We start from the raw sequence: 26,055 nt of genomic DNA, 5'->3' as shown, positions 1-26,055 counted from the left end.
TCAAAGGGCTAGGGACAAGTTATCCCCGAAGACGCCTTTGTGGTTGCCGCATGTTGACAGCCCAATTATTTCAGGATCTAAAAATTAACTCTAGGATGTGTAGCTTGCGGCTCCCCACGCTCTGAACGTCTTATTACGTATAGCATAGTGTTACATCTTAACAACACGCCGAGTTAATTTAGATTAAAATGAGGTGAAGACTGTATGTAAAATCCCGTATGCCTTGGTAACGTAGGGTTAAAAATGGATAAGGGTGTAGGTTGAAAGCGATAAGCCTAATAGTAAATAAATATTATTTATAACGCTCTGAGCTTCTCTCTAGTTTAAATTAACATTATGCCTGGGGTTGTTCTAGCTTTGCTTTCGAAACCGTAGTTCTGATAACTTATCTCTGTCGCTTCGCCATTTCTATTCATATTAATCACTGTAAGATTTGTTTTGGGATGGTTCATTATTTGACTGTTGGAAAATAACAGCCTATTTACTCTCATTAACGCGGTTTGTCAACAATGCGCGACCCTTTTTATTTCTAAAAAAGAAAACAACAAACGGACAACGAAATTTGAAACGTTTTAATTATCTATATTTTTAATGGCATTTGTATTTTTAAACGAAAAGTTAAAACTCTCATCAAAGCTTATAAACGAAACGCACTTCTTTGTACAAAACGAGCATGAATGACTGAAAAATTACTAGAGAAAACTTTTAATTAAAAGGGAGACGATGACGATGAAACTTTCCTGCGGCCAAAAAGGAATTGAAACAAAAAGTGAGCACAATGGGTGCGTGACGAAAGACCGATTAAAAAGCTGCAGAATGAACGTCAATGCCGTTTTTGCAAATGCTGTTAATTACCGCCCTATGGATTTCAATTTCAGCGCGGAGCCTGCTTCATTATATTTTCTACCTTTTCGAGCTTCGCAAAGGTTTAAATATTGCGCTCATTGTATCTCGGATGTATTGTTATCAGTGACGTTATTTTTTTAAGGAAACTGACTCGACGCCTTCATAAATCCATTTTTATTGCACCCTCGAGGCTTAAAGTTAAATTGATGTGAAATGGCGGGGCAAGCCGCATGATTTCAAATACATTCTTAGATTATAAACCAAAGTTTACGACACAATGGGTAAATTTTTTTCTAAATAATCAAATCTTTCAATTATAAATCGTTTACTGCATTTGAATGTAGAGTAGGTAACCAACCAATGGAAGTTGGAAAACCTATCATCCAATCACCGGTTATAAGAGAGTCTCGGAAGAACAACACGCAATGCTCATCATATAACTTGTACCGAAGACGTAAGTTTCCTTGTTTATATGAGAGAAATTCAATTATCCGTTCATAATACCACGCTAATTATAACCATTCTCAATGAATATTTACAAGGAGAATGAAGAGGACAACAGAAGAGGGAAAAGGGAGTCTTTTTCATTTTCACACGTTCCTAGCAATCAGTCTATGCCGTACGAAGCGTATCGGGCAGAAGAAGACTGGACGACTGGAAAGAACACAGAGGAGTGAAATAAGATGGACAGTATGAGATGTCGTGGACACAAGTAAAAGTACGAGACGGGAGAAAAAAGAGAAGAATTGTACGAAAGGGAATAAGGATAGAAAAAGGAACAAAAAGATAAATATATGAGGATTCCCACAGGAAAAGATCTCTGGAAGTTGATAAGTAAAGAAAATGCAAAAATCGAGGCAGAATTTTGTTGATGAAGGACTCCATTTTATGTTTGAGTGATTATTAATATATGATGAAAATTAATTGAGACTCAAAAATTGTTTATTTTCTAACGGCTATCGATTTCGACGATAAAGTCATCTTCAGGCCGAGCTGAAAGATTTTACATGAAAAACGTGTATAAAAACAAAAGTCTAGTTACCGTTTAAATTATACAATTGTACATAGTATTCTGAGAAAATTGCGGAGACAAGAACATTGGAAAACATGTTCATGTAACATAATAATATAAAAATTTCAATGTTCTTATCTCCGCAATTTTCTCAGCATACTATGTATAATTCCTGTCCTGATGGTATACCTCCATACATATTTAGAGGATGTAAAGATATTCTTTCGCCAGCTTTACACTTAATGTTTAATGCGTTCTTAAAAACAAAGACGTTTCCTGAAATTTGGAAAACCACCAAAATTTGCCCTATTTACAAATCGGGTTCTAAAAATGAGATTCGAAACTACCGACCGATCGCCATGGTTTCCACTCCTGCAAAAATTTTTGAAAAAATTTTATACAAAAGAATATATGGCCATGTTAAGCAGTATATTTCATGTGCACAACATAGGTTTGTAAAAAATAAATCAACCATAACAAACTTAATTGAATTTAATCAAAGCATATCAGAAGCGTTGGAGAATGGATGTCAATATGACACAATATTTACGGATGTGTCCAAAGCTTTTGATAGTGTTAATCACGATATCTTGCTTTCTAAAATGGCAGGGTTCGGTTTCTCACTTGACTTGCTTAGAATTATGGCGTCTTACTTCTCAAGTCGTAAACAATATGTTAAATGGGGGTCGGCGCAATCCATTCCTTTTTCAGTTTTGTCAGGAGTGCCTCAAGGGTCGAATTTGGGTCCTCTCCTGTGTCTCTTGTTCGTTAACGACTTACCAGATGTTGCGGATTCTAGTACTCCCTTGGTATTCGCAGATGACGTTAAGATCAGTCGTAAAATTACTAATGTAGGCGACTGTCTACAGTTACAATCACATTTAAATGCAGTAGCAAATTGGGTAAAAATTAATGATTTGTCCTTAAACATGACGAAGTGTAAATTCATAAAGTTCTCAAGGAAAAAGACGGACTATAATTTTTCTTATAAGTTGCATGGGGAGCGTCCGGAGAATGTCAGTTGTCAAAAAGACCTGGGAGTGATTTTCGATAACAGGTTAAACTTTAGTGTGCATATAAACGATCTTATCAAAAAGGCACACGGTACCTTGGGCTTCATTCTTAGATCCACATCAAATTTTAAATCGTTAAATTCCTATAAAATTCTGTACAATTCCCTGTGTCGATCTAAGATGGAGTACGCATCTATCATCTGGTCACCGCATACACAGAAATATAGTCATGCTATAGAACGAATACAAAATAAATTTATTCGCTGCTTACACTACAGAATCACGTCAGTATATCCTCGCTTTCATTACTACGTTGATCTTTTAAGTTCATACAACTATTGTGATTTAGAATTTCGTCGACGAAATTCGGCAATAATATTTCTTTATAAATTGGTTAATGGGCAATAGTCCAGGAAATAGAGACTGAAAATGGACCATTTCCTGCAAAACGAGAAGTAGTTCCAATTTTGTTTGCATGTCATGAAAGAATATCTGGTGGTTAAGAATCCAAGTTTTCGACCTCCCACCCCTTGTGCTTCCCCCGCAACACACTTAAAACCAAAGAAATTTGGTGGTTTTTTAGTTTTTCAGTCATATCTCTTTATAGATTCATTTTTCAAAAAAATATTGTTATCAGAAATTGTAGATTATAAAATTCTACATAACTTTGATATACACTACTTTTTTGTGAAATGTTTATTAAAAACGGTATAGAGCTTCAGAGTTGCTTATATTTTTAAGAATTCTGAAATTTCTATGTAGATGTTTTAACCAAATTTTATACTTTATCTCTATAAGAGTTTTATGAGAAAATATCTTGAACTTATCGTGGTATAAATCCTCCTACGCTGCACCCTTACCAAAGGGGATGCATAATAATTCAACTTTCAACCCTTGCTAGTGGGGATATTTGAATCACTGTGAGATTGTAGGGCTTTCTAATATACGTTTGAAACAAAAAATTATCTCACTTCAGTTCAGCTTCATGATTAAAATTCTTGAAATATTATGCATCCCCTTTGGTAAGGGTGCAGGGTAGGGGAGTTTAGACCACGATAAGTTCAAGATATTTTCTCATAAAACTCTTAAATTTGGTTAAAACATCTACACAGAAATTTAAGAATTCTTCAAAATATAACCAACCCTCAAGCTCTATATCTTTTTTAATAAACATTTTACAAAAAAGTACTGTATATCAAAGTTCTGTAGAATTTTATGGTCTACAATTTCTGATGACAATATTTTTGTCTAAAGTGAACCATTAAAAAGACATGATTGAAAAACTAAGAAACCAACCAAATTTCAGGGGTTTTGGGGGTGGTACGGGGGAAGCACAAGGAGTGGGAGATCGAAAACTTAGATTCTTAACCACCAGAAGACTGTCTATGACATGCAAAAGAAATTGGAACTACTTCTCATTTTGCAAGTTAAAACCCTCTATTCCCTGGACTACAAATAGAGTCTCCATATTTGTTGTCATTAATTAATTTTCGTACTTCAGATCTATATTCCACCATCTATTAGTGTATATAATTTCGAAATGTTCTTTGAAGCATTTCAACGTATCTGCCTAAATTATGAATATTTGTTAATACTTGGTGATTTTAATGTACTGAGTTTTGTGTGTCCTGAAGTTGTTGACTCCAAAAAAGAAATTCTGGTTGATTTTCTGGATATGATTAACTTGAAACAATTTAATTCAGTCAGGAATCATAACCAACGACTTCTTGATTTAGTAATAAGTAATTTGAGTTGTGAAGTATCTCACGACATGTCTCCGTTTTTACATGAAGATCACCCAGCATTAACGTTGTCTCTACGACTCAACATGCCTAAACAGCAATTTCCAATCTCTCACATCAAAAAATCGTATAATTTCAAAAGATGTGATTTTTTAGGATTGTACAAATCTTTGTCTGAAATCGATTGGTCATTTTTGCGACATCATGATGATGTCGATGAAGCATGTGCTGAGTTTTATTCAGTATTATATAATGTTTGCAATAAATTTGTACCTAGATACTCACATCGTAAAACCATGCAACACCCTGAATTGGTGTGTCGCTTTTTTAACCGACTCTAATTATTTGGGTGGTCAAGTACCTACCGTAATGCACCGGAGTACTAGCTCTGCATGAGCGGATATCCCTCTTTCTCAGGACCAGTGGGCTAATAAATAATGATTAAAACACAACTCTAATTCGACTAACATTTATATTAATAAGACTATACCTAACGCTACAATAAGTACACTTTAATTGTGTACTCTCTTACTAACTAAAGGCCGCTTGACATGGAGCAATACAACGCGCAAGAACTTGCAGAAAGAAATTGCAAGGTCAAATCCTTGCATGCAATAGCATTGCATGGTATTTGACATGGTGCAATTCTATTTCAATTGCCACATGTCTGCCAACAGAAGAAACATATGGATTTGTCAACAAAGTAGTTAACCTCAAATGAAAATTAAATTTTGATTGCTTGAAGAAACATGAAAATTACAAGAATAAATAAGATTAGTAAAAACAAGTAATGAGTGCGTCTCTCAGCATCACAGTTGCCGCCGCTGTATTTTACTAGGTTGGTGCCACAAAAACAACTAGATTTATCCCTAGAATTGCACGATTCATGCAAGAAAAATAGCACCGGTCCTATAAAAATTGCATGCAAGTCTCTTGCAGCAATTGATCAGCTGGCTTTGAACTGCGCATGCCTTTCGCAATTTTTCTTGCAACTTGCATGCAATTGCAATTTTTATTGCTCCATGTCAAGCGGGCTTAACACACACGTATTCCAACGTTTTCTAAAACCGCTATACCTAAGAATAATTGTTATGTGAGTGTTCCTAGATATCCTACAAAATTGTGACCATAGTTTTCCCATAAAAACTACGTCTTTGTCTTTCTGGGTGGCGGTGCAGAACCTTTTATGATCCCATGCTACGGACTCTTGTTTCGTAAGAAAGCGCTTAGGGTGTTTCCAGGACTCTTACCATTTACATTTACCTCCCTTGTATTGCCATTAGAGTAACAAAAAGTAAGAAAAAATTCTAATAATTTGTTTGAAAAAATGTATTCAAAAAAGATCAATTAAAATGAGCGAATTTTGGAATACTTATCGCTTTCAAAGCAGCGTTAGATTCGGCCCTAACTAGCGCAACATTTCCTCCCCTGAATGGACCTCGTATCCCTTACGGTTTCCGAGATCACAGGCAATGGCACAATTGAATTTGGGACAGCCTGTACAGTTTTAGGATAACTTGCGCGAAGTATGCGTAGTACACGAAAACCGCTTTGACAGAAGCAGAAATAGGTCCTCGACACTCGACAGAAGCAAAAATGTAATTAGGGAAACATAGTATTAGATGTTTTTAATTTTAGTTTAGGTACATTTCATGGGGGTAAAAAAACCGTTTTTTGTAACATGCTTCAACTATCACGCGCTAAATCGCATTACGTAACAATAAACGACCTTATCGCTACTATCTCACATTAAAATACTACAATAAATTAATCACAGATCATACCACAAGCTTTACATTAAAGATTACATCATGTAGATAGATTTCTTCACAGGTCTAAATGATGCAAGGAAAATTTAGTAGAGCGCACGTGTCCTTTCAATTTCTCTATTAATCTGTATGGGTAATTACACACAACAATACCTTATTACTGTGCATTCAAATTTGAATTTCAGATTCACGCGGCGCTCCACACGTGACTATTTTGGCGGGAAATTTGAAATGGACTTTGTAATAGGCGCGTTGGCGGCCTCAGGTGCGGGATTTTTCACAAATCCCTTAGATGTCCTAAAGACACGTATGCAACTGCAGGGAGAGCTGCGTGCGCGAGGACAACACGCGGTGCACTATCGCAACGTTTTCCATGCAGCAATTGTCGTAGTGAAAAACGATGGAATTTTAGGATTGCAAAAAGGTTTACCGGCCGCTGTTGTGATGCACGGTATTCGAAATTGCGTGCGACTGGGAGGCTACCAGTGGGCGCACAAGAGGGGATATGTAACTGACGAGCACGGGAAGACGGTGTTTTACAAAGGATTTTGCGTGAGTGCGCTTACAGGTGCCGCCGGTGCTTTTTTTGGTAGCCCCCTATTTCTCATTAAAACACAAATGCAATCTCAAAGCACAAAATCGGTCGCCGTTGGTTATCAGCATGGCCGTACAGGGACTCTGTCTGCAATTAAAGAAATATACACGGAACATGGGGTGAAGTACTTCAACTACGCTATCCTTTCGTAACTTACGCACTTACAGATTCGTGGACTGTGGAGAGGAGCAGGTGCGACCATGCTAAGAGCGGTAGCAGGATCATCGGCACAATTAACATCGTTCGCTATGACCAAGGATTTATTAAACGATTACCACATCTTCGATAATTCTCCCACATTACGGACATTTTCTGCCAGTATTGTAGGAGGGGTGTTTCAAGCGCTCGCAATGCAACCATTCGATTTAGTTTCCACACGCCTATACAATCAGCGTAAGAGTAATTTTTTCCCAATACCTTTCTCTATATTAAATTTTAGCCGTCGACGAAATCGGTACAGGTCTACTGTACAAAAATATACCAGACTGTTTCCGAAAGATATGGAAAACGGAGGGTGTCTTCGGATTTTATAAGGGGCTGACGGCGCACTATATGAGATTAGGGCCTCACGGAGCGCTGACCCTCGTATTTTGGGATTCGCTCAAGGATCTTCAAAAGACCTTCCAATCAAAACATCAAATATCTTAGTATTATAGTACAGTTAATGTAGCCCTTACTAATCTAATTTATTTATTAGTGTATAGTTATTAGATAGATAAATGTATGTTGAACAAGATTATATAATTAATAAATCTTGGGAATTGAGGTTATAATATTTGAATCATTGTAGCTACTATGAGAAGATATAGGAACTATTATTGAAATTTGAACTATTGCACTGCATTTGAACTATTGTACTGCATTTGAACTGAACTATTGCACTGCATTTGAACTATTGCTTTATCTAATGGTGAAAAGTGTAATGAGTAGATGGCGACAACGTACTCCATGAGATTAAATCGCAGGTTGATGGAGCATAGTGGACTGCCGGGTGAGAAGCGGGGGTAAAACGAGATAAATTGGAGAACTACTTATACCTGAGTCGAATAGGGTGCAGCAAGACGATTTAAGGATGAGGAATGAGTCGGAGTGTAAGGAGAACAATAAATGGCCTGAGATTATAAGGTGTGAAGTAGAAAGAGCAATTAATGATCTCAAGGATAAGAAAGCGATTGGCTGTGATGGTATTCCTGCACAGGGACTGAAGGCATTATCCCAATGTTCTACCGCCAGACTTACCGAGCTTGTAAATACTATGCGATCAAAAATGAGTTGCTGTCGAGTCGCCTTTGAAATTTTTGTTTACATGGGAAATCGTATTTAACTTGAACTTCCAAAGGCGACTCGACAGCAACTCATTTTTGATCGCCCATTATAATACAGAGGAGGTATATTTGGCCAGATGATTTGAAGAAAACTATATTCGATTTAGTGACCACACGCCTATACAATCAGCGTAAGAGTAATTTTTTCGCATTACCTTTTTTTACATTAAATTTTAGCCGTCGACGAGATCGGTACAGGTCTACTGTACAAAAATATACCAGACTGTTTCCGAAAGATATGGAAAACGGAGGGTGTCTTCGGATTTTATAAGGGGCTGACGGCGCACTACATGAGATTAGGGCCTCACGGAGGGCTGACCCTCGTATTTTGGGATTCGCTCAAGGATCTTCAAAAGACCTTCCAATCAAAACATCAAATATCTTAGTATTATAGTATAGTTAATGCAGCCCTTACTAATCTATTTATTTATGAGTGATAGATACTAGATAGATAAATTTATGTTGAACAAGATTATACAACTAATAAATCTTGGGAAGTGAGGTTATATTATTTGAATCATTGTAGCTACTATGAGAAGATATAGGAACTATTATTGAAATTTGAACTATTGCACTGCATTTGAACTATTGCTTTATCTAATGGTGAAAAGTGTAATGGGTAGATGGCGACAATGTACTCCATTAAAACGCAGGTTGATGCAGCATACTGGACCGTCGGGGGAGAAGCGGGGGTAAAACGAGATAAATTGGAGAACTACTTATACACGAGTCGAATAGGGTGCAGCAAGACGATTTAAGGATAAGGAATGAGTCGGAGTGTAAGGAGAACAATAAACGGCCTGAGATTATAAGGTGTTTAAGTAGAAAGAGCAATTAATGATCTCAAGGATAAGAAAGCGATTGGCTGTGATGGTATTCCTGCACAGGGACTGAAGGGATTAGGTATCCCAATGTTCTACCCGCCAGACTTACCGAGCTGGTAAACACTATGCGATCAAACATGAGTTGCTGTCGAGTCGCCTTTGAAATTTTTGTGTACATGGGAAATCGCATTTAACAACTTCCAAAGGGAACTCGGCAGCAACTCATTTCTGATCGCCCGTTATAATACAGAGTAGGTATATTTGGCTAGATGATTTGAAGAAAACTATATTCGATTTAGTGTCCACACGCCTATACAATCAGCGTAAGAGTAATTTTTTCGCAATACCTTTTTTTACATTAAATTTTAGCCGTTGACGAGATCGGTACAGGTCTACTGTACAAAAATATACCAGACTGTTTCCGAAAGATATATGGAAAACGGAGGGTGTCTTCGGATTTTATAAGGGGATGACGGCGCACTACATTAGATTAGGGCCTCACGGAGGGCTGACCCTCGTATTTTGGGATTCGCTCAAGGATCTTCAAAAGACCTTCCAATCAAAACATCAAATATCTTAGTATTATAGTATAGTTAATGTAGCCTTTACTAATCTATTTATTTATTAGTGTATAGATACTAGATAGATAAATTTATGTTGAACAAGATTAAATAATTCATAAATCTTGGGAAGTGAGGTTATATTATTTGAATCATTGTAGCTACTATGAGAAGATATAGGAACTATTATTAAAATTTGAACTATTGCACTGCATTAGAACTATTACACTGCATTTGAACTACTGCTTTATCTAATGGTGAAAGTGTAATGAGTAGATGGCGACAACGTACTCTATTAAAACACAGGTTGATGCTGCATATTGGACCGCCGGGGGAGAAGCGGGGGTAAAACGACATAAATTGGAGAACTACTTATAGGTACATGAGTCGAATAGGGTGCAGCAAGACGATTTAAGGATGAGGAATGAGTCGGAGTGTAAGGAGAACAATAAACGGCCTAAGATTATAAGGTGTGAGGTAGAAATAGCAATTAATGATCTCAAGGATAAGAAAGCGATTGGCTGCGATGGTATTCCTGCACAGGGAGTGAAGGCATTGTCCCAATGTTCTACCGCCAGACTTACCGAGCTGGTAAACACTATGCGATCAAAAATGAAATGCTGTCGAGTCGCCTTTGCAATTTTTGTTTAAATGGGAAATTGTATTCAACTTGAACTTCCAAAGGCGACTCGACAGCAACTCATTTTTGATCGCCCGTTATAATACAGAGTAGGTATATTTGGCCAGATGATTTGAAGAAAACTATATTCGATTTAGTGTCCACACGCCTATACAATCAGCGTAAGAGTAATTTTTTCGCAATACCTTTTTTTACATTAAATTTTAGCCGTCGCCGAGATCGGTACAGGTCTACTGTACTAAAATATACCAGACTGTTTCCGAAAGATATGGAAAACGGAGGGTGTCTTCGGATTTTATAAGGGGATGACGGCGCACTACATGAGATTAGGGCCTCACGGAGCGCTGACCCTCGTATTTTGGGATTCGCTCAAGGATCTTCAAAAGACCTTCCTATCAAAACATCAAATATCTTAGTATTATAGTATAGTTAATGTAGCCCTTACTAATCTAGTTATTTAGTATAGATACTAGATAGATAAATTTATGTCGAACAAGGTTATATAATTAATAAATCTTGGGAAGTGAGGTTATATTATTTGAATCATTGTAGCTACTACGAGAAGATATAGGAACTATTATTGAAATTTGAACTATTGTACTGCATTTGAACTATTGCTTTATCTAATGGTGAAAAGTGTCATAAGTAGATGGCGACAACGTACTCAATTAAAACGCAGGTTGATGCAGCATACTGGACCGCCGGGGGAGAAGCGGGGGTAAAACGACATAAATTGGAGAACTACTTATAGGTACATGAGTCGAATAGGGTGCAGCAAGACGATTTAAGGATGAGGAATGAGTCGGAGTGTAAGGAGAACAATAAACGACCTGAGATTATAAGGTGTGGTATATTTGGCCAGATGATCTGAAGAAAACTATATTCATTATATTACCAAAGAAAAATTAAGCGAGAGACTGTAAGGATTACTAGACCATAAGCTGCATAAGCCTTGTAAGTAAGGTTTTAGCAAGAATATTGTTAAAAAGAATGCAAAGTACGATAGAGAAAATAATATAAGGGAGATGAGCAATTTGGATTTGAAAAGGGACGATGGACAAGACACACCTTATTAGATGTCTAAGAATGAAAAAAGAAAGAATGATGGACGTCAATGGAACTGTTATTGTGTTGTCTGTGGGTATTGTTGGAAATACTGAGGAACATTGGTATAGACTGGAGAGACTCTTGGGAGAGCTGTATAAAAACCAGAAGGTGGTGGTCAGAGTGAATGGGGAAGCAACTGAACCTGAAAAAGTGAATATAGAAAGAGGAGTGAGGCAGGGGTGTCCTATGCCACCGGTGCTTTTCAACATCTATGCAGAAAAATTATTAGAAAACGCGGTTATTATAGGATTAAGGATAGGTATTAACAACATAAAGACAATAAAATAGGCAGATGACACGGTAGTACTTGCATAAACAGAGAAAAGGAACTACAAATAACGATGGAGAAAATAATATTAATTGGGAAGGGAGTTTGAAACGAAGGTAAACATCGAGAAAACAAAAGTAATGCTGATGAGTAAAGAAGATGAAGAAGTAAAGATACAGTTAGAAGGAGTACAGATAGCTAGAGCAAGTAAAATCAGTAAAATACCTCGGCAGTATTATAAAATGGAACAAAAGTAGTACGAAGGACGCATCAAGGAAAGGCAGCACTCGGAAAGGCGAAAGGAATGGGAAAAAATACCGATTGAATTGCGCAAAAGATTTGGAGAAGAGGAGTGAATTGGAAGGACGTTGTTTTTTTTACTACCCTTGAAAGAACTAGTGAATTGTTCATTCGAAAGCCCCGCATATATACATCAAATACCCTGGAGCCCGAGCAACCCTGGGCGGCCAGGCCTAATGCGGATTGTAACGCTGCATATTTGTTAAAGCTTTGTCAAGTATTTTTTTAATAAATGGATTATCTACGTTTAATTTAATTGTTGTTTTACAGACTATTTCGTAGTAAAAACTATGAATATTTTGGATGGTTTACTTCAACGGCGGATCTGTTGATGACTAACGCCTTCTGTAATGGATGCACGTATAATCAACAATTACATGTTGTGGTTTTACGTCATTATTAGTAATCCAGATTCTAATATTTAAAAATGATCAGGGTATTAAGGATCCGGAACGCGTGTTAAAAAACATGTATTTAAATACGTATTCGTATTTTATACGCAATTTAATTTGCCGTTCAACATTACCAGAGATTTGTTGACGTTCAGTGACCTATTTCATGCAACCTAATTAAACAAAAATGAATGCTCACCCTATCTCCAAAGGAAGAACCATTACCATCCACCCCATTTACCACTTGGACCATACTGCATACATCGCGCCGCTTTGAATTGTCACCAACAACTGCGCGGAAAATTGTTCGGTGAAGCGATAACATGTAGAGTCGGCGTCGGCGCAACCGTCTTATCTTTAGTCACCCACACCATAATTGAAAACTGCCGCTGTTCGAATTAAAAGAGGAACGTAATTTTGAGACCTTTCGAAACGTAACCCAGCTGAAACATTTTGTTCTATTTAGTTTAGGTATTTTTGACACACCTAATTGTTACAGTCTATATACCTATTGTACGGGTGGTCGCTTTAGCCGTAGAAGTAATTTTTCGAATTCACATTTTGGGAAATGTACCGCTGTATAGCGAGCAGAAACAAAATACCGTCTGGAAATACAAGCGATAACAACGCGTGTAGCGAGAAAGAGAGCGTGTATGAGGGGATTTAAAAAAAGACGAGACGGATCTATAGAAGAGTAAGGCACATACCCCTTGAGTGCGAAAAAGGTGGTTATTCCGAGCAATGGCGAAAATTTAATGGTTAAAATGTAAGGGCCGCCAGACAGACGAGTTAATTTCACAAGCCGTTACTTACTATCTCAGTTGTGCTAAATTGTTGTCAGACATAATTTCAGCAAGCCGCAGAAAAGTTTTCCCGGTTTTTATTTTGAGTGACAATTCAACTCATGTATAAAAAATCACATAAGCCGCAGTGTAATTGTCACTTTGACAGCGGCAAAAGTTACCTGCAACTTTTCCAGCGACAAATGCACTAGTGGTTTTTTCACTTATTCATTTTCGAACCAATAATCGCATTATCCTTACCCATATGACTAGTTTGACGTCTGTCAATAATTGATTAAATTTCTTGTTCGTTAAATTGTCCTGCCGAATTACACTCGAGGTTTGTATTTAAACCGTAAATTTGGGTTGTGGCAATTCAAATCTGTTTCCTTTTAGCAATTGGACTCGAAAAACTGTCAACCTAAAAATGCGCGGTGTCGCATTTTTATTAGTTACAGTTTTTCTCGTCTAATTGCTAGGCAACCAATTTTACTCGGTAAAATTCTTGTGCAATTATAAGTGAAAATTGCTAACCAAAAAAGTTGCTGCTTATTTTTCACGCGTTATCGTGAAACGCTTTCTGAATAACTTTACGTGAGATTGGAGACGCGCACTTTAAGTAGAAAGCGAATTAAATGGCCCGAATAAACAAAAACTCTTTGTTATAAACTGAGATTTTTCTTTTTCTTTCACCACAACGTTAATTAAGTTACAGGGTGATATCAAAAGTCTGTATGTAGCATTGCAGGGGTCTATTTGTATACTGTTAAATGGAATCAGTTGTGAATTTTTTGTATTGTATAAATTAGTGGTTAGTTATTTTTCAGGAATTTGGCATATTGAGTTTGCTTAAAGTAACTGTGACCTATGCGAACCACTTGTATAAGAATATTTCATTCGATTCAAGCAAAGGATTTTGATTATTTTGATTCAGGGAATTTCAAATGTACATGTCTTTGGTTGGATTAAATTGCCGTTTAGTTAAGGTGTGTATATTTTGAACAGGAGAATGTACCAGGAATTTATCATTTAGATAAGGATGAAATTCATCAGGACCACATGATCACAAAATTTTTTTTTATATTCCCTTTTATGAGTCAAACCAATATTTCGTATACAGGAACGTGTAGAGAAAAATGCAACTCGATCGCGTTTGTGTTTATTAATATATCCAATCAACTAAAGTCATATGCGTATTTATTAGAGTTCCTTAGAACCATAACATTAGACTTTCAGAATTTCAGATCTTAGAAGGAAAAAAAAAGGGGCCAAGCTTCCGCAAGGTAAGGAGTATAAAAACATTTTTATTACTGAGCTTGACTGTTACATTGGCATCTTTGCCAGTGCCGTAGAGATTCATTTTATTTTATGCAAGAGAGGCCTTCAACCCTTGTAAATGTAATTAGCTCGTTATAAATATCAAAGGTGTTAAAAACAACCAATAAATTTTGGTTATTACTTTTATGAAACACTTATTATTTGGATTGTTGTAGAAAAAAATTGCGGTTGTTTAGTCGCCTCTTACGACACGCAGTGGCCTCTGCGGTAGGGTTATTCTTTCCCGACCCTACACGGGGAAAACTTTGCAACGTGGTGAATTCAACCCAATGAGAAAATATAGTAAAAATTTTAAGGCAAAACCACTTAGAACTTCTTTTCGTTACATAGTGTAACGGAAACGCTCCAGACATGACGTCGCCTTTGGCGCTCTGGAATTTTCTACGCGCGCGATAGTGGGAATGTTCGCGACGTATCTGGTAATTACGCGAGTGTTCTGGACTTACATTGCTTGCGTGTATAAATGGTTGCGGACCGAACATCGCAGGCAGTTTACTACCGAACGAGATCGAGTACGGATGAAACATTGAGCGCGAAAATCTGATATAAATTGCGAAGTGTGTAATATAAATAGTCGATATAAATTGTCCCGTTTTTACAGTGTTTTAGTTTTGTTTAATAAATATTGATATAAATCGAACCCGAATTTATAAATCACGTTACAATAGTTAATTTCACGCGTTCACACCCCATGTTTTCCCGATAAATCAAAAGGAAAATAAGGTGCGAAATTCCAAATTCGTGAATATTGAATATTAAAGTTGCGCATTGTGCTTTTGTTAATATACTGTTGTATTCATAGTTATAAGACTACCGCTATACTTGTAACTCTATAAATGGAGTTTCACCAAGCAAGTAATTACAGCATCAACCATTATGTACTTGAATATTAACGAAACCTTTAGTTAATTAAAAACGAGGCAGTGTATTTTAGTTGACGAAGTGAATTTACTTCATAGCACTATTAAAACGTTCTATTAAAGATGGGATTTAATCGGATATTTGTATAATGTAACTACTCGATCTACTAAAAGTTGATCATTTTCTCTCTACCGCTTCCTTAATACTGTATAATTATATAAAAACTAAAACTACCTACATTTTAGGTAAATCCGTCCCTTAATCTCACTGCTAGATTGGCGGTATGTGATTTTCATCTATGTCCATGTCCATTCCCAACGGGGGAGGTTCTGGGACAGCCGCTAGTGCTCGATCTTGATTGTGTAAGTTTGCGTTTAATTGTTGCAGTACATTTAATTGTTGTTGATTTTGAGCACGCGCCAATTGTATTGGCTGAGCATCGTTGGCGGTGTGTGCAGCCGCCCAAGTTTGCCTCTGAGCCTCTTGAGCTGCAATCAGTCTTTGCCTTTTTTCCTCCATCAGCCTCTCCCTGTGCTGATGGATGTAATCTTGTACGTTTGGAAGGTTGTTAATCACACAAGCCGATAACGCCGATCTATAGATGTTCATATCGGTGGCCTCGTACCATTCGTTTGCTCTATCATCGTAGCACTCCACGTGGAAGATTGTCGTAACACCATTAAAACCGCCAATGACAAAAATCATGTCGTCGATAACTTCCATGGCAAAATTACTACGAGGATTGTACATATCCGGAATGGAAATCCAGGTGTTATTCAAAGGATTGTATTTTTCCCCACTACACATGCGGGAAATTCCGTTGAACCCCCCAATTACGTAAACCTGCCCCCTGTACGCGATACACGAAACGCCAGATCTGCGGGAGCGCATTGGATTAATCATAGTCCACTGGTTGACTTCTGGATCGTACACTTCAGCGGAATTCATACACTCCTGCCCATTAAATCCGCCAGTAATATAAATTTTGCCTAAAACCACGAAGTAAGCAAGGCCCACTGTGTGCTAACTCACCGTTTAGAGTGCAGGCGCTCGCGTCAGATCTCTGCATGTTCATCGGTGCGATTAAAGACCATTGGTTGGTTTTATAATCGTACTTTTCGGCGGTATTTTGCCGATGGTGACCGTCGTAACCGCCCATGGCGTACACGACGTCATTATGAACGGCAGTGCTGACGTAACAACGGCGTGCGTTCATCGGAGCGACCTCCTTCCAAGTTTTGGCAACCGCATCAAAACACCTACACGAGTTAAAGTAATCCATCCCATCAAATCCCCCGATCACGTATATTTTAAACCCAACCACGGCCGTCCCGTGGTAGGCGCGTGGGCCCATCGGATCAATTTCCTCGATCTTAACCCAACGATCGGCCCTGGTGTCGTAAGTCTCCATGTACGCGGTGGGGGAACCTCCACTCCAACCACCGATCGCGAACAGAATTTCGTGCGGCACTCTCGGCCTGGCGATCTCAGGGGTCGTTACCTCACTATCGCGGTTGGTTATCATCTCCAAGTCATACAAAAACCTCAACGTTTCGATAATCATAGGCCTACTCGCCTCGCAGTTGGTGACATACGGATGGTCTTTCACGTGCTCCAAAAAAAATTGCGTATCCAACAAACCTAGTCGGATCCCTTTCATAAGGGTCACAATATGTTCCTTTCTTTTGTCGGGATCAAACTCAATCCACCTCAGGATGGTCTCCCACACTGTCTCCTCGCTTTTCACATTTAAATCGTCCGCATTAATAATTTCTTTTAATCCTTCCAAACTTAAAAATAAAAGCTCCTCGCTCTGTTGAGCTATAACAGTAAAATGGCGCATGATGTACTTCCATGCGATGCCAGCAAGCCCGCTACAAGAGTAGGCTTTTGCAAAACTCATAATTCCCAAACAGTTATTCGGTTTTAGTTGCGTCTCGAGAAAGTGGCAACAAATTTCTAAAGCTCCCAAAATGCTGAGGTAATCGCAGAGTATTAGGAGCTCATAGACATTCTTCTCGGTAAGCTCTAGCTTACGCATGTAAATGTAAGAGAGAAGCGAGTTCATAATTTCGGCCGGAACTCCAGGCAACACCACAGCATTTCGATTCGCAGTGCGCAACGGCGTTGTGAAAAGCGCTCTAAAAAAGAAACTCGTTGGGGGAGTTCACTCGTGCGGGGCTACGTACTTAAAGTAATTGCTACAAGCGCACAATAGGGCTCGATGAACGGGAATCTTGCTTCCGTCGTCCAAGTGAATTGTCGCGTCGCACAGTTCGCTTTTCTCGCGAAGGGCGTTCAGCTCCTTCATCGACTCAATACTCATGCATCTGCCCTCTCCAACAAATGGCCGACCCCCCTCTGTCATTGCGTGATAGTTAATTTTATTAGACACTGATAATTTAGCTAGTAATGGTGAGCGATCAAACTGATGAAAGTACGAAAAGTCAAATTGATTTTACGTAAAATTTAGGGCAACTGTTGCTACTCGACAGCATAGCCCACTTGCAATGTTTTGAGCACCACAACGTTTTACCGTGCTCTTATTCTTTCATCTCCTCTCTCATTATACAGCTACAGAAGACGGCTAAAATTCGCGTTGGAAGTTAAAAAATCGATTCTTTATGCCTTTACGTAATAAATTTGTTGAACATTCGCGTATAAAGGGCACCTTGGCCACTTTGCATTTATTGAACAACTTACAGTGCACTGACGATTACCATTGTCAATACATGACATGTACGTTGTACATTTGCTTTGTGGAAAGAAGCAAATTGGATATAAACCCTTATATTCAAAGCTCGTTTCTATAGATGGACGATTTAAATATTAAAACGTATAGTACCTACTCTGAAAAGTTATGAAATTCAAATTTTATATCGTCTTTTAAAAGTTAAAGAAAACTTAATTTTATCCCGGAAAAAATGAGTAACTTGCACTTGCAACACTGAATCCTTTAAGCCAGCAGAGGGTGCACCACAGTAACTAGTATGTGATTTTAGCAGAAAAAACTGTCAAAGGATCCCTAATGTATCTTTTACAATTATCTTTACCTAAAATCGTCACGCACTCTTCATTTTTATGCCTAGCTTATGTCAGAGACAGACCAGACTAGGTACGTTTCCTGTAGCCTGTCACTTTACCAGACAGGTTACCATGAATCAAAAGTTCTATACAAAAATTGAAATTTTATATTAAAATACGATTTCGGGTAAAATTTATTACAAAACTCGTCAGTAAAATGACATTACTTGACTCAGAAGTTAAAGTACTCGGCCCAAAAGGGGCCTCGTAATTCATCCTCACCATTTTACTTTTATGTAAACTATTAAAACAGGATGAAGAGAATTAAAAAAAATCATGCTAAAAGCTATCCTTAAAGGATAGTGTAAACGTACAGTTTCTACGTTTTCTTTTGTAATAGATTAGACATAAAAAATTCAAAAAATGAGGACTTTTACAATGAGACCTTTTACAAACTCAGAAACTAAGAAAATGACTTTATCCTTAACAGATAGGGGTAAATTCATCACTAAAAACAGCTCTCATCAGACTTTACGGATTCAAAGGAAACGTCTGTACATTTAAAAGATAGAGATAAATTCATAAATCCCAGAATTGTCTTCGTAACAGGCTAAAAATAAGTTTAGACAACGATTCCTTGGAGACCAATCTACCCTTAAAACATAGAGGTGAATTCGTAACTTCTAAAACTAGCTTTGTAACTCTCTATGGCTTAAAAAACCACGTTAAAAATACGAAGCTGCAACTGGAATATTCCTAATCTGCCCTCAAAAATGCTCAGAATATCACACTCTTTGCATACATTTAATAGTGTATTGTTTATTTGTCCGTCTGCGTTTTTAAACATTCTACAAGCTTGACAGCAGGATAGAAAAAAGCAAAGTTAGCGTAGATCAGGGTAATCACAAACAGAGCCCTATTGATTTTAAAACTGATCGATCAAAATGGAAATGTGAGGGTGGAGGACAATCGATATGGAAAAATTACAACATGTAAAACAACATTTTCTAAAAAATGACGTAATTTAAAAACAGGATAGGATTGGATCTCAAAGAAATAAACCATTGGGTGTTATCCAGAAAAAATAACTATTGCTATACATTGCTGTGTAAACGTGTCGAGCTAAACAACAACAAAAATTACGGGCCACCCTGAATATGAGAATATTTTAATTTACTAAGCGTCTGGTAGCACAAAGTTGGTTTATTATATTTGAATTTGTTGTCGCAGTGTCTGTTTTTCCTTTTGGAATTGTTTATAATTGCGTATTATATTCTTCTATGGCCTTTGTAATTTACTCAATTTAGATCGGCCAAGATTCAACATTTCGTTTGTTACTGTCATAAGAATTTCGTCTACTCGGGTGATATGGCCATAAGAACTCACTTTAGATGGACTCTTTCTAAAATTAGTATTAGTGCTAAACGCACCGGGGGGTCTGGGGGTTATGGAATATCCTTCAGGAACCAAAGCTTCACCATAAGATTTTCGTGTACTGGGGTGATATGGCTGGGGGATATTCCATTCGGCCCTGACCCGTCGGTGTTACGTTCTCCCACAAAATGTCCACCCCTAAGAACTATTTCTAAAAATTAGTGTAAGTGAACCAGGGGTCTGAGGAGTAAGGAATACACCATAGGAAACAAAGATTCACCATTCCTTTACTATCATAAGATTTTCGTGTACTGAGGTGATATGACTAGGAAGACAAGGAAACAGACGGTCCGTTTCAAAAAAGTATGGTGTAAATGCTAAAAGCATTAAATATTGTTGTGTAAACACTGTCAGTTTGGGACGTTGACGTTTGGAATTTCGGTCCGTTGAAGACGCCCCATGCTAAAGTTCGAGGCCGAATTGCTGTCGTTAGAAGTTAATTTTTTTGTAAAATTTTCGAGGTCAAGTCTGCGGTTTTTCGAAAAAGTCCTTTTTGCCAGTTTACGAATCGAAGTGTTCCTGCTTTATGAAAAAGAAGTTTGTTTGTCTCAGTTCGTGGCCGAGCTATGCGGTCGTCTTACAAGAAAGTCGTTTATGCAGTTCGAGGTTTATTCCGTGTTCAGTCGGGCCCTTTAACGACGAAGAGAGAAGTCCTATGCTCAATTACGATTAATTTTATTAATGCACGCCCAAAATTCATTTTAAGCGTTTGTTAAAATTTGCTAACAGGCAACCGTTAGGAATTTAAAGATTTTGATCTTGGCCACTGTCTGCCTGGAACTTAAGGTCAGTGTTAAATCATTCTCCTGTGTAAATGTGCACCGAAAAAAATGTTCATTAGAGAGCTATCTAGGTTTGTGAAGTGTTGTAACTGACCTAAAGTTCAAGGGCCACAACATCTTTATTTTCTCGCCCAGCGTGGGGAATTGCAGCTATTTTGTTTGGTACGTTGGTTCTTTTTACCCGGGACCAATGCACATAGCAATATTTTGAGGGAGAATGTAACCTCCCCCTCCCCCAGGCCCCAGGCAGCAAAAACTCAAAATTACATATCTTATACTATCATAATATTTTCGTGTACTGGGGTGGTATGGTTGGTGTACTCGCCACAAAACGTTCACCCCTAAGACGTCATGTTAGATGGGCTCATTTTAAAGATTATAAATAGAGAAAGTAGAACCGGGGGTCTGGGGGGGTATAGAATGCCTACCAGGAGACAAAAATTCAACATAAGATTGTCATGTACTGGGGTGATATGCATACACTCCAGACCCGTCGGTGCTACTTTCTCCCACAAAACTAAGAAGTCACGTTAGATGGTCTCTTTCTAAAAATTATGGTGTAAATGCTAAGTAAAAGCAGTAAATATTTTGAGAAGAATGTAAAACCAAGGGATCTGGAAGTTTTGGAATATCCCCCAGGATGTGGATTGACGATAGGAGAACGAATAGGGTCCACGTGTGCCTCACTACCTCCCTGATTAGATTCGTCCGATCCCTCAACGTCACTTAAGCCATCCCACACGTGATCCTTCTGTTTTGTTATTTTCTTTTATGTATGTTAGGATCTATTTTATTAGTTTGGAACTTTTTTCTTTTTTTGTTTAAGTATAGATTACACTGTTGTACACTACTTTACTTTACTATGTCCTGTAATTGAGCGATAAGCCTGTAGTGTAGGGCAATAAATAAATAAATAAATATAAATAAATGAACCGAATGGTACTAGAAGGAGTGGCGAGTCTAATCCCTGTCCTGTCCTGTAATTGAGCGATAAGCCTGTAGTGTAGGGCAATAAATAAATAGATAAATATAAATAAATGAACCGAATGGTACTAGAAGGAGTGGCGAGTCTAATCGTAGCCTCAGTCTCAGTTGGACTAGTGCGGTACATTCACAAAGTATGTGGTGTGCCGTCTCTTGCCTGTCCTCCAGAATATGGTGATTCTACCAAACCTCTGAGGTGCATGTGTTTAGTTTGCAGTACCCAGAAAGTATACCCACAAGTAACATCAGGTTCTTTTCTCCCCCAGGAAACAAACATTCAACATTCCTTTTCCTACTATTCACCCCCTACGCACTTACTTTAGATTGTTCCTTTTTAAAAAAAGTACAGGTAGTGTAAGTGCTAAAATGCAAAATCGGGGGAATACCCCCCCAGGAAACAAAGAGTCAACATTCCTTTTCTTACTAAGTATGATATGATTTTCGTGTAGGTACTGGGGTGATATTCCATACCCTCCACACCCCCGGTGTTACGTTCCCACACAAAACGTTCATCCCTAAGAACTCACGTTAGATGGTCTCTTTCTAAAAATTATGCTAAAAACACTAAATATTTTGAATCTGGGGGTATTCTCTGGGGGTATGGAATACCCCACAGGAAACAAAGATTCAACATTCCTTTTTTGAAATAAATTTGTCAATTGTCAATTAATTATTTGGTGTGATTATTCGATCCGGATAGAGTTTTTTTCATGTCAGTTTTTTCTATTGTTGCCCAAGATTTATGTCAAGTGCTGGTCAAAATTTGTGTAATAAATTCTTTGGATTTTTTCTTTCAAATGGAAAAATGCCAAGTTAGTATTGGGATTTTTTCTTTATAGCAGAATCCGGATGTCTACGAGGAAAATAATGACAATTTTAAATGTAAAAGTGGTTTTGTTTGAAGCTTGCTGGACAGGCGTCTTGTGGCTGGCGTAGTGACCGCACACAGGAATATGTGTGAATTTTCCATAAAATTGTGCTAAGTTTAAAACGGGAAGAAAATTTGTTTTTAGAGAGCAGTTGCAGGGTTACTCATAGAGTATTTAAACATAATCGTCGTCGTGCCAGGTATCACAGGCATCCGGAAGGGTAGCAACAGAGTGAGGTAAGACGAAGCCGAAGCTATAATATGTTCCCCATTGTCTTCCTTTTATTACAATAGGGTGTACATTGCTTCGGCTTCGGCGGCATCGCGTCCTCGCCTCACCTTTATATTTCGTCATTTTTTAACAATATTTGGAACAATAATAATTGTGTGATAAACTAATTGCGTACGTATTCTTCCAAAAATGGTATTCATTATAAATCAACTAAAGGTCATTTGTTAACGAGGACACCATTTTAAATCAGTCTCCTCAACTTTTACTAAAAAACGGCCAAGAGAAAACTGGAGCGATATGCTTATTACTTATACAATATGCGCGTCCCTATATACTCGAATATGCTCCATATTAAACCGATTATTTAATCACAATAAGGCTTTGTGCTCTGTAATCCTAAAAACAATTAAAACTTAAGCACGGAAAACTTTGTGTACTTTGAAAATTACAAAAAAAAGTGAAAAAAGAGGGATGCGCCGACGCGTTTAAAACACGCCCCAAATTATAATAAGGGATGCTTTCAACTTTATTAATCTGAAAGTTCATGTACAACACTGAAAAACATTCAGAAACGTCAACCAGGTACGAATCTTTTGCAACTTTTCGCCTAACAGAGTGTCGTTGTCTTTCCAGGTTAATTATCGCAATGTTCCTCGGCATTGGCATCCTTCTTACGGTCGCCTCAATTAGCGGTACGCAAAAAATTGTTAACGCCGATCTTGAGCGCGTCGATCCAATTAACACGTTAGATTGTCATCGAAGATTGTACACTTACCGCGTGACACAAAGTGATGAAAATGGCAAAGAGTGTTGGGACACCCTTTCGGTTTTGTCTTGTTGGGGGAGGTGCGATTCCAATGAGGTAATTTAAATTTCTATGTGTGTGCATGAAAAAATTAATTAAATGGTCATGAGCTGCCACAATACCACACCAAAAAATCAATCCCAATCATACTGAAAAGAATGTGCGGCTAATGAACCGCTGTCCCTTCTTTGTTTCTGTTATAATTGGAACGAGCCGTTGATTTTTATTTTGACGTAAACCTCCCCGTCGCAATTTTACAAATATTAAATCTGTAAAATGGCTGTAAACTTTATGTAACCGCGTTCGGAATTTAATATCAGGTTTATATTTATTTAATCGACACGATGCGTTTTATGAAAAATTTCCCCCATAAAACTCTTGTAATTTAGATTTCAGATTGGCGATTTCCGTACAAGAAGTCCTTGCACCCCGTTTGCGTTCATCATGGTAGAAACAAAGCGTTGGCCATATTAAGACACTGCGAAGAAGGCGCACTTCCTTCCGCCGCAAGATACGAATATTTGGAGGCTGCGGGATGTCGATGTCAAGCTTGCTCTTCGTCGGATACAAGCTGCGAGGGGTTAAGGTATCGGCCGCATCGCTCGCAACCTGATTTAATCGGATTTGGAAATATGTAACTATTGCTAATTATACAGAGAAGTAATTTCTTGATAAGATAAAATACAATTTATGCTTTAACAGTTTTTATTTCGCGCCCCGCTTGATTGACAGCTCAAAGCTCAAAGGGGGTGAATTATTAGAAATCCTGAAAAAATTAGCTGCCGAACGGATAACTGTGGTTATAAGAACGTTTTATTGGAATTATACGTGGAACTGAATATTACTATCAATATTTAAATTATGTCCACTCCAGTTCAATTTTGTTCCGGGATTAACCGCAATTTTCCCTCTGCAATTCCCTTATGCGTCGACATGCCAAACATAACTGTTTACCCATTTCATAAGATTTATGGAGAATGTTATTTTAATGAGAGAATGTTGTCAAAAGTTCGTGCTTTATTCATGAAAGATGATTATTTCCGTCTACCTACAGGGCGTAAATAAAAGATTACAAAAAACTAAGATAGTAGGGGACTTGTGGGAGTCAAATTGAACGAATGCATTCGCACCTCCAGGTAAATTAGCCCTCGGTATCCCTGAAGATTCTCCCTCGAAAGATTTGTCTAAAAGAAAAATTCGACCCTTCGCCCTTCTGATAGAAAGCTTGCTCTTGAAATAAATTCTTTATAGTTTGATTCCTTCTGTGACGACCATCGGTAAATTTGACTTAAAAAATTTACCCCCAAGAAAATTTATCCCAGGTATATTCGCCCCCAAGAGAATCGATCTCTGAAGATCTGTCATCGGAAAATTCTCTCCGGCGAAAATTCGTCTCCAAAAAAACACGCTGGAATATTAGCTGGCTAGGAACTTTGTTTTCCAAAAGAAAATTTGTATCAAGACTAAACATCCCTTCTATTTCCGTTACAGTATTAGGTACCGGAAAATTCTCCTTCGAAAGATCTGTCACACCGTCAAATTTTTACCTTTAAAAATTTGCCCTCAAGAAAATTCACTTCCAGGTAAATTCACCACTAGAAGATCGTCTCCTGGAAATTCGATCCGGGAGATTCTCTCCGAAAACTGTCTCCGAAAGTTCTCAAATTCGATTGATTCACCAGGCTTTTGTTTCAGAGGAAAAAGAAAACCCGATCGAAATTTAAAAAACTCGCCCTCGAAACAAATGATGGTGTACTCAGTTTTAAAGTTACCCTATATTTCTTTTATAGCATCCGCTACCGTAAATAGGTTCTGAGCTTTACTTAAAACGTGGCACAAAGGAATTTGCTGATTTTTCGCGCCCATCTGTCCGTCTGCACCTCGTCTAACTCGAGAATGAAAAGAGACAGCGATGCCAAACCGACGCCAATCGATTTCTTCGAATTCAACGATCAGTGCCATTGAAGAGCCGGATTAAAAGATTGGTTTCCGAATGCGAGCTGAGTATCAAAAAATTCACATGCAATAATTCTTCGTAGAAATTATTGGCAAAGGTTCGATATCGCTGTCTCTTTTTATTCTAGAGTTACGCAGACGGGCAAACCATCACAAAAGGGGAATTTGTTTTCTTTCAAAAAATTCCCCTAAAAATCACCAGGTCTCATAGGGTGAGCCATATCTAATTGATATCTGATATAAAATTCTCTTTTGCAATATTATTTACAACTACCTCAAATTCAAGTTTTTATTAAAGTTTAAAAGAAGAACGCATTCCGTAACCATATATTCAATATTCAAAACATCACTTACTCTGGCAAAAATTCACAGATTTCGCAAATCATACAACCATCGGAGACATTGGAAATGATAACCGTATAACGCCGTCTGTAAAACACAACTAACTCTTATTCGCTCGGATCACGTAAACCTTCCGAAATAATAAGCGTCATAACATGCGTGTACTATTAAAAGAGATAACATAATTGAGCACTATTAAGTAAGTACCGTATCGACAATATCCGAGACTTTTCCTTAATCTACCGATCACGGCC

The 26,055-nt window shown here is 37.9% G+C and overlaps 3 protein-coding genes across 7 annotated transcripts; 2 read left to right on the top strand and 1 right to left on the bottom strand.

Moving 5' to 3' along the window:
- Positions 1 to 5,595: 5,595 nt before the first annotated feature.
- LOC116182939 (solute carrier family 25 member 35-like) lies at positions 5,596 to 7,711 on the top strand. 3 transcript variants are annotated; one of them, XM_031503497.1, is made up of 5 exons: positions 5,596 to 6,211; positions 6,447 to 6,515; positions 6,568 to 7,096; positions 7,145 to 7,370; positions 7,417 to 7,711. In XM_031503497.1, exons 3-5 carry the CDS (start codon positions 6,614 to 6,616, stop codon positions 7,623 to 7,625), a joined length of 918 nt encoding a protein of 305 aa, XP_031359357.1. In that variant the 5' UTR covers positions 5,596 to 6,211; positions 6,447 to 6,515; positions 6,568 to 6,613; the 3' UTR covers positions 7,626 to 7,711. The 3 variants fall into 3 exon arrangements, with proteins under 3 accessions (XP_031359357.1, XP_031359359.1, XP_031359360.1); XM_031503499.1 differs by having other exon boundaries at positions 6,206 to 6,256; XM_031503500.1 differs by lacking the exon at positions 5,596 to 6,211 and adding an exon at positions 6,253 to 6,271.
- A 4,581-nt stretch (positions 7,712 to 12,292) lies between these two features.
- LOC116182942 (kelch-like protein 10) lies at positions 12,293 to 17,847 on the bottom strand. 3 transcript variants are annotated; one of them, XM_031503503.1, is made up of 4 exons: positions 17,564 to 17,847; positions 16,407 to 17,515; positions 15,613 to 16,363; positions 12,293 to 12,836 (listed from the first exon to the last, which is right to left on the bottom strand). In XM_031503503.1, exons 1-3 carry the CDS (start codon positions 17,740 to 17,742, stop codon positions 15,645 to 15,647), a joined length of 2,007 nt encoding a protein of 668 aa, XP_031359363.1. In that variant the 5' UTR covers positions 17,743 to 17,847; the 3' UTR covers positions 12,293 to 12,836; positions 15,613 to 15,644. The 3 variants fall into 3 exon arrangements, with proteins under 3 accessions (XP_031359363.1, XP_031359365.1, XP_031359364.1); XM_031503505.1 differs by having other exon boundaries at positions 12,294 to 12,782; XM_031503504.1 differs by lacking the exon at positions 12,293 to 12,836 and having other exon boundaries at positions 15,491 to 16,363.
- Positions 17,848 to 23,222: 5,375 nt separating this feature from the next.
- LOC116182941 (thyrostimulin beta-5 subunit-like) lies at positions 23,223 to 24,142 on the top strand. The gene is made up of 3 exons (XM_031503502.1): positions 23,223 to 23,280; positions 23,332 to 23,560; positions 23,893 to 24,142. The coding sequence occupies exons 1-3, from the start codon at positions 23,243 to 23,245 to the stop codon at positions 24,139 to 24,141; spliced, it is 516 nt and encodes a 171-aa protein (XP_031359362.1). The 5' UTR covers positions 23,223 to 23,242; the 3' UTR covers position 24,142.
- The last annotated feature ends 1,913 nt before the right edge of the window (positions 24,143 to 26,055 follow it).

The sequence above is a fragment of the Photinus pyralis genome, unplaced genomic scaffold, assembly GCF_008802855.1.
Source record: "Photinus pyralis isolate 1611_PpyrPB1 unplaced genomic scaffold, Ppyr1.3 Ppyr1.4_unclustered_Scaffold8214, whole genome shotgun sequence".
Classification (NCBI taxonomy): domain Eukaryota; kingdom Metazoa; phylum Arthropoda; class Insecta; order Coleoptera; family Lampyridae; genus Photinus; species Photinus pyralis.
The sequence above is the reverse complement of the archived record's forward strand: the minus strand, read 5'-3'. Positions and strand labels throughout refer to the sequence as shown.

What these genes read in the sequence shown, in the direction of transcription:
- LOC116182941 (XM_031503502.1), top strand. Translation starts at nt 23,243, where the DNA reads ATGTACAACACTGAAAAACATTCAGAAACGTCAACCAG. An exon ending in CATTCAGAAACGTCAACCAG is followed by an intron (nt 23,281 to 23,331) that starts GTACGAATCTTT and finishes TTGTCTTTCCAG; the next exon opens with GTTAATTATCGCAATGTTCC. An exon ending in GGAGGTGCGATTCCAATGAG is followed by an intron (nt 23,561 to 23,892) that starts GTAATTTAAATT and finishes CTTGTAATTTAG; the next exon opens with ATTTCAGATTGGCGATTTCC.
- LOC116182939 (XM_031503497.1), top strand. Translation starts at nt 6,614, where the DNA reads ATGGACTTTGTAATAGGCGCGTTGGCGGCCTCAGGTGCGGGATTTTTC. An exon ending in AAATATACACGGAACATGGG is followed by an intron (nt 7,097 to 7,144) that starts GTGAAGTACTTC and finishes ACGCACTTACAG; the next exon opens with ATTCGTGGACTGTGGAGAGG. An exon ending in CACACGCCTATACAATCAGC is followed by an intron (nt 7,371 to 7,416) that starts GTAAGAGTAATT and finishes ATTAAATTTTAG; the next exon opens with CCGTCGACGAAATCGGTACA.
- LOC116182942 (XM_031503503.1), bottom strand. Translation starts at nt 17,742, where the DNA reads ATGACAGAGGGGGGTCGGCCATTTGTTGGAGAGGGCAGATGCATGAGT. An exon ending in GCTTGTAGCAATTACTTTAA is followed by an intron (nt 17,516 to 17,563) that starts GTACGTAGCCCC and finishes TTTCTTTTTTAG; the next exon opens with AGCGCTTTTCACAACGCCGT. An exon ending in GAGCGCCTGCACTCTAAACG is followed by an intron (nt 16,364 to 16,406) that starts GTGAGTTAGCAC and finishes TCGTGGTTTTAG; the next exon opens with GCAAAATTTATATTACTGGC.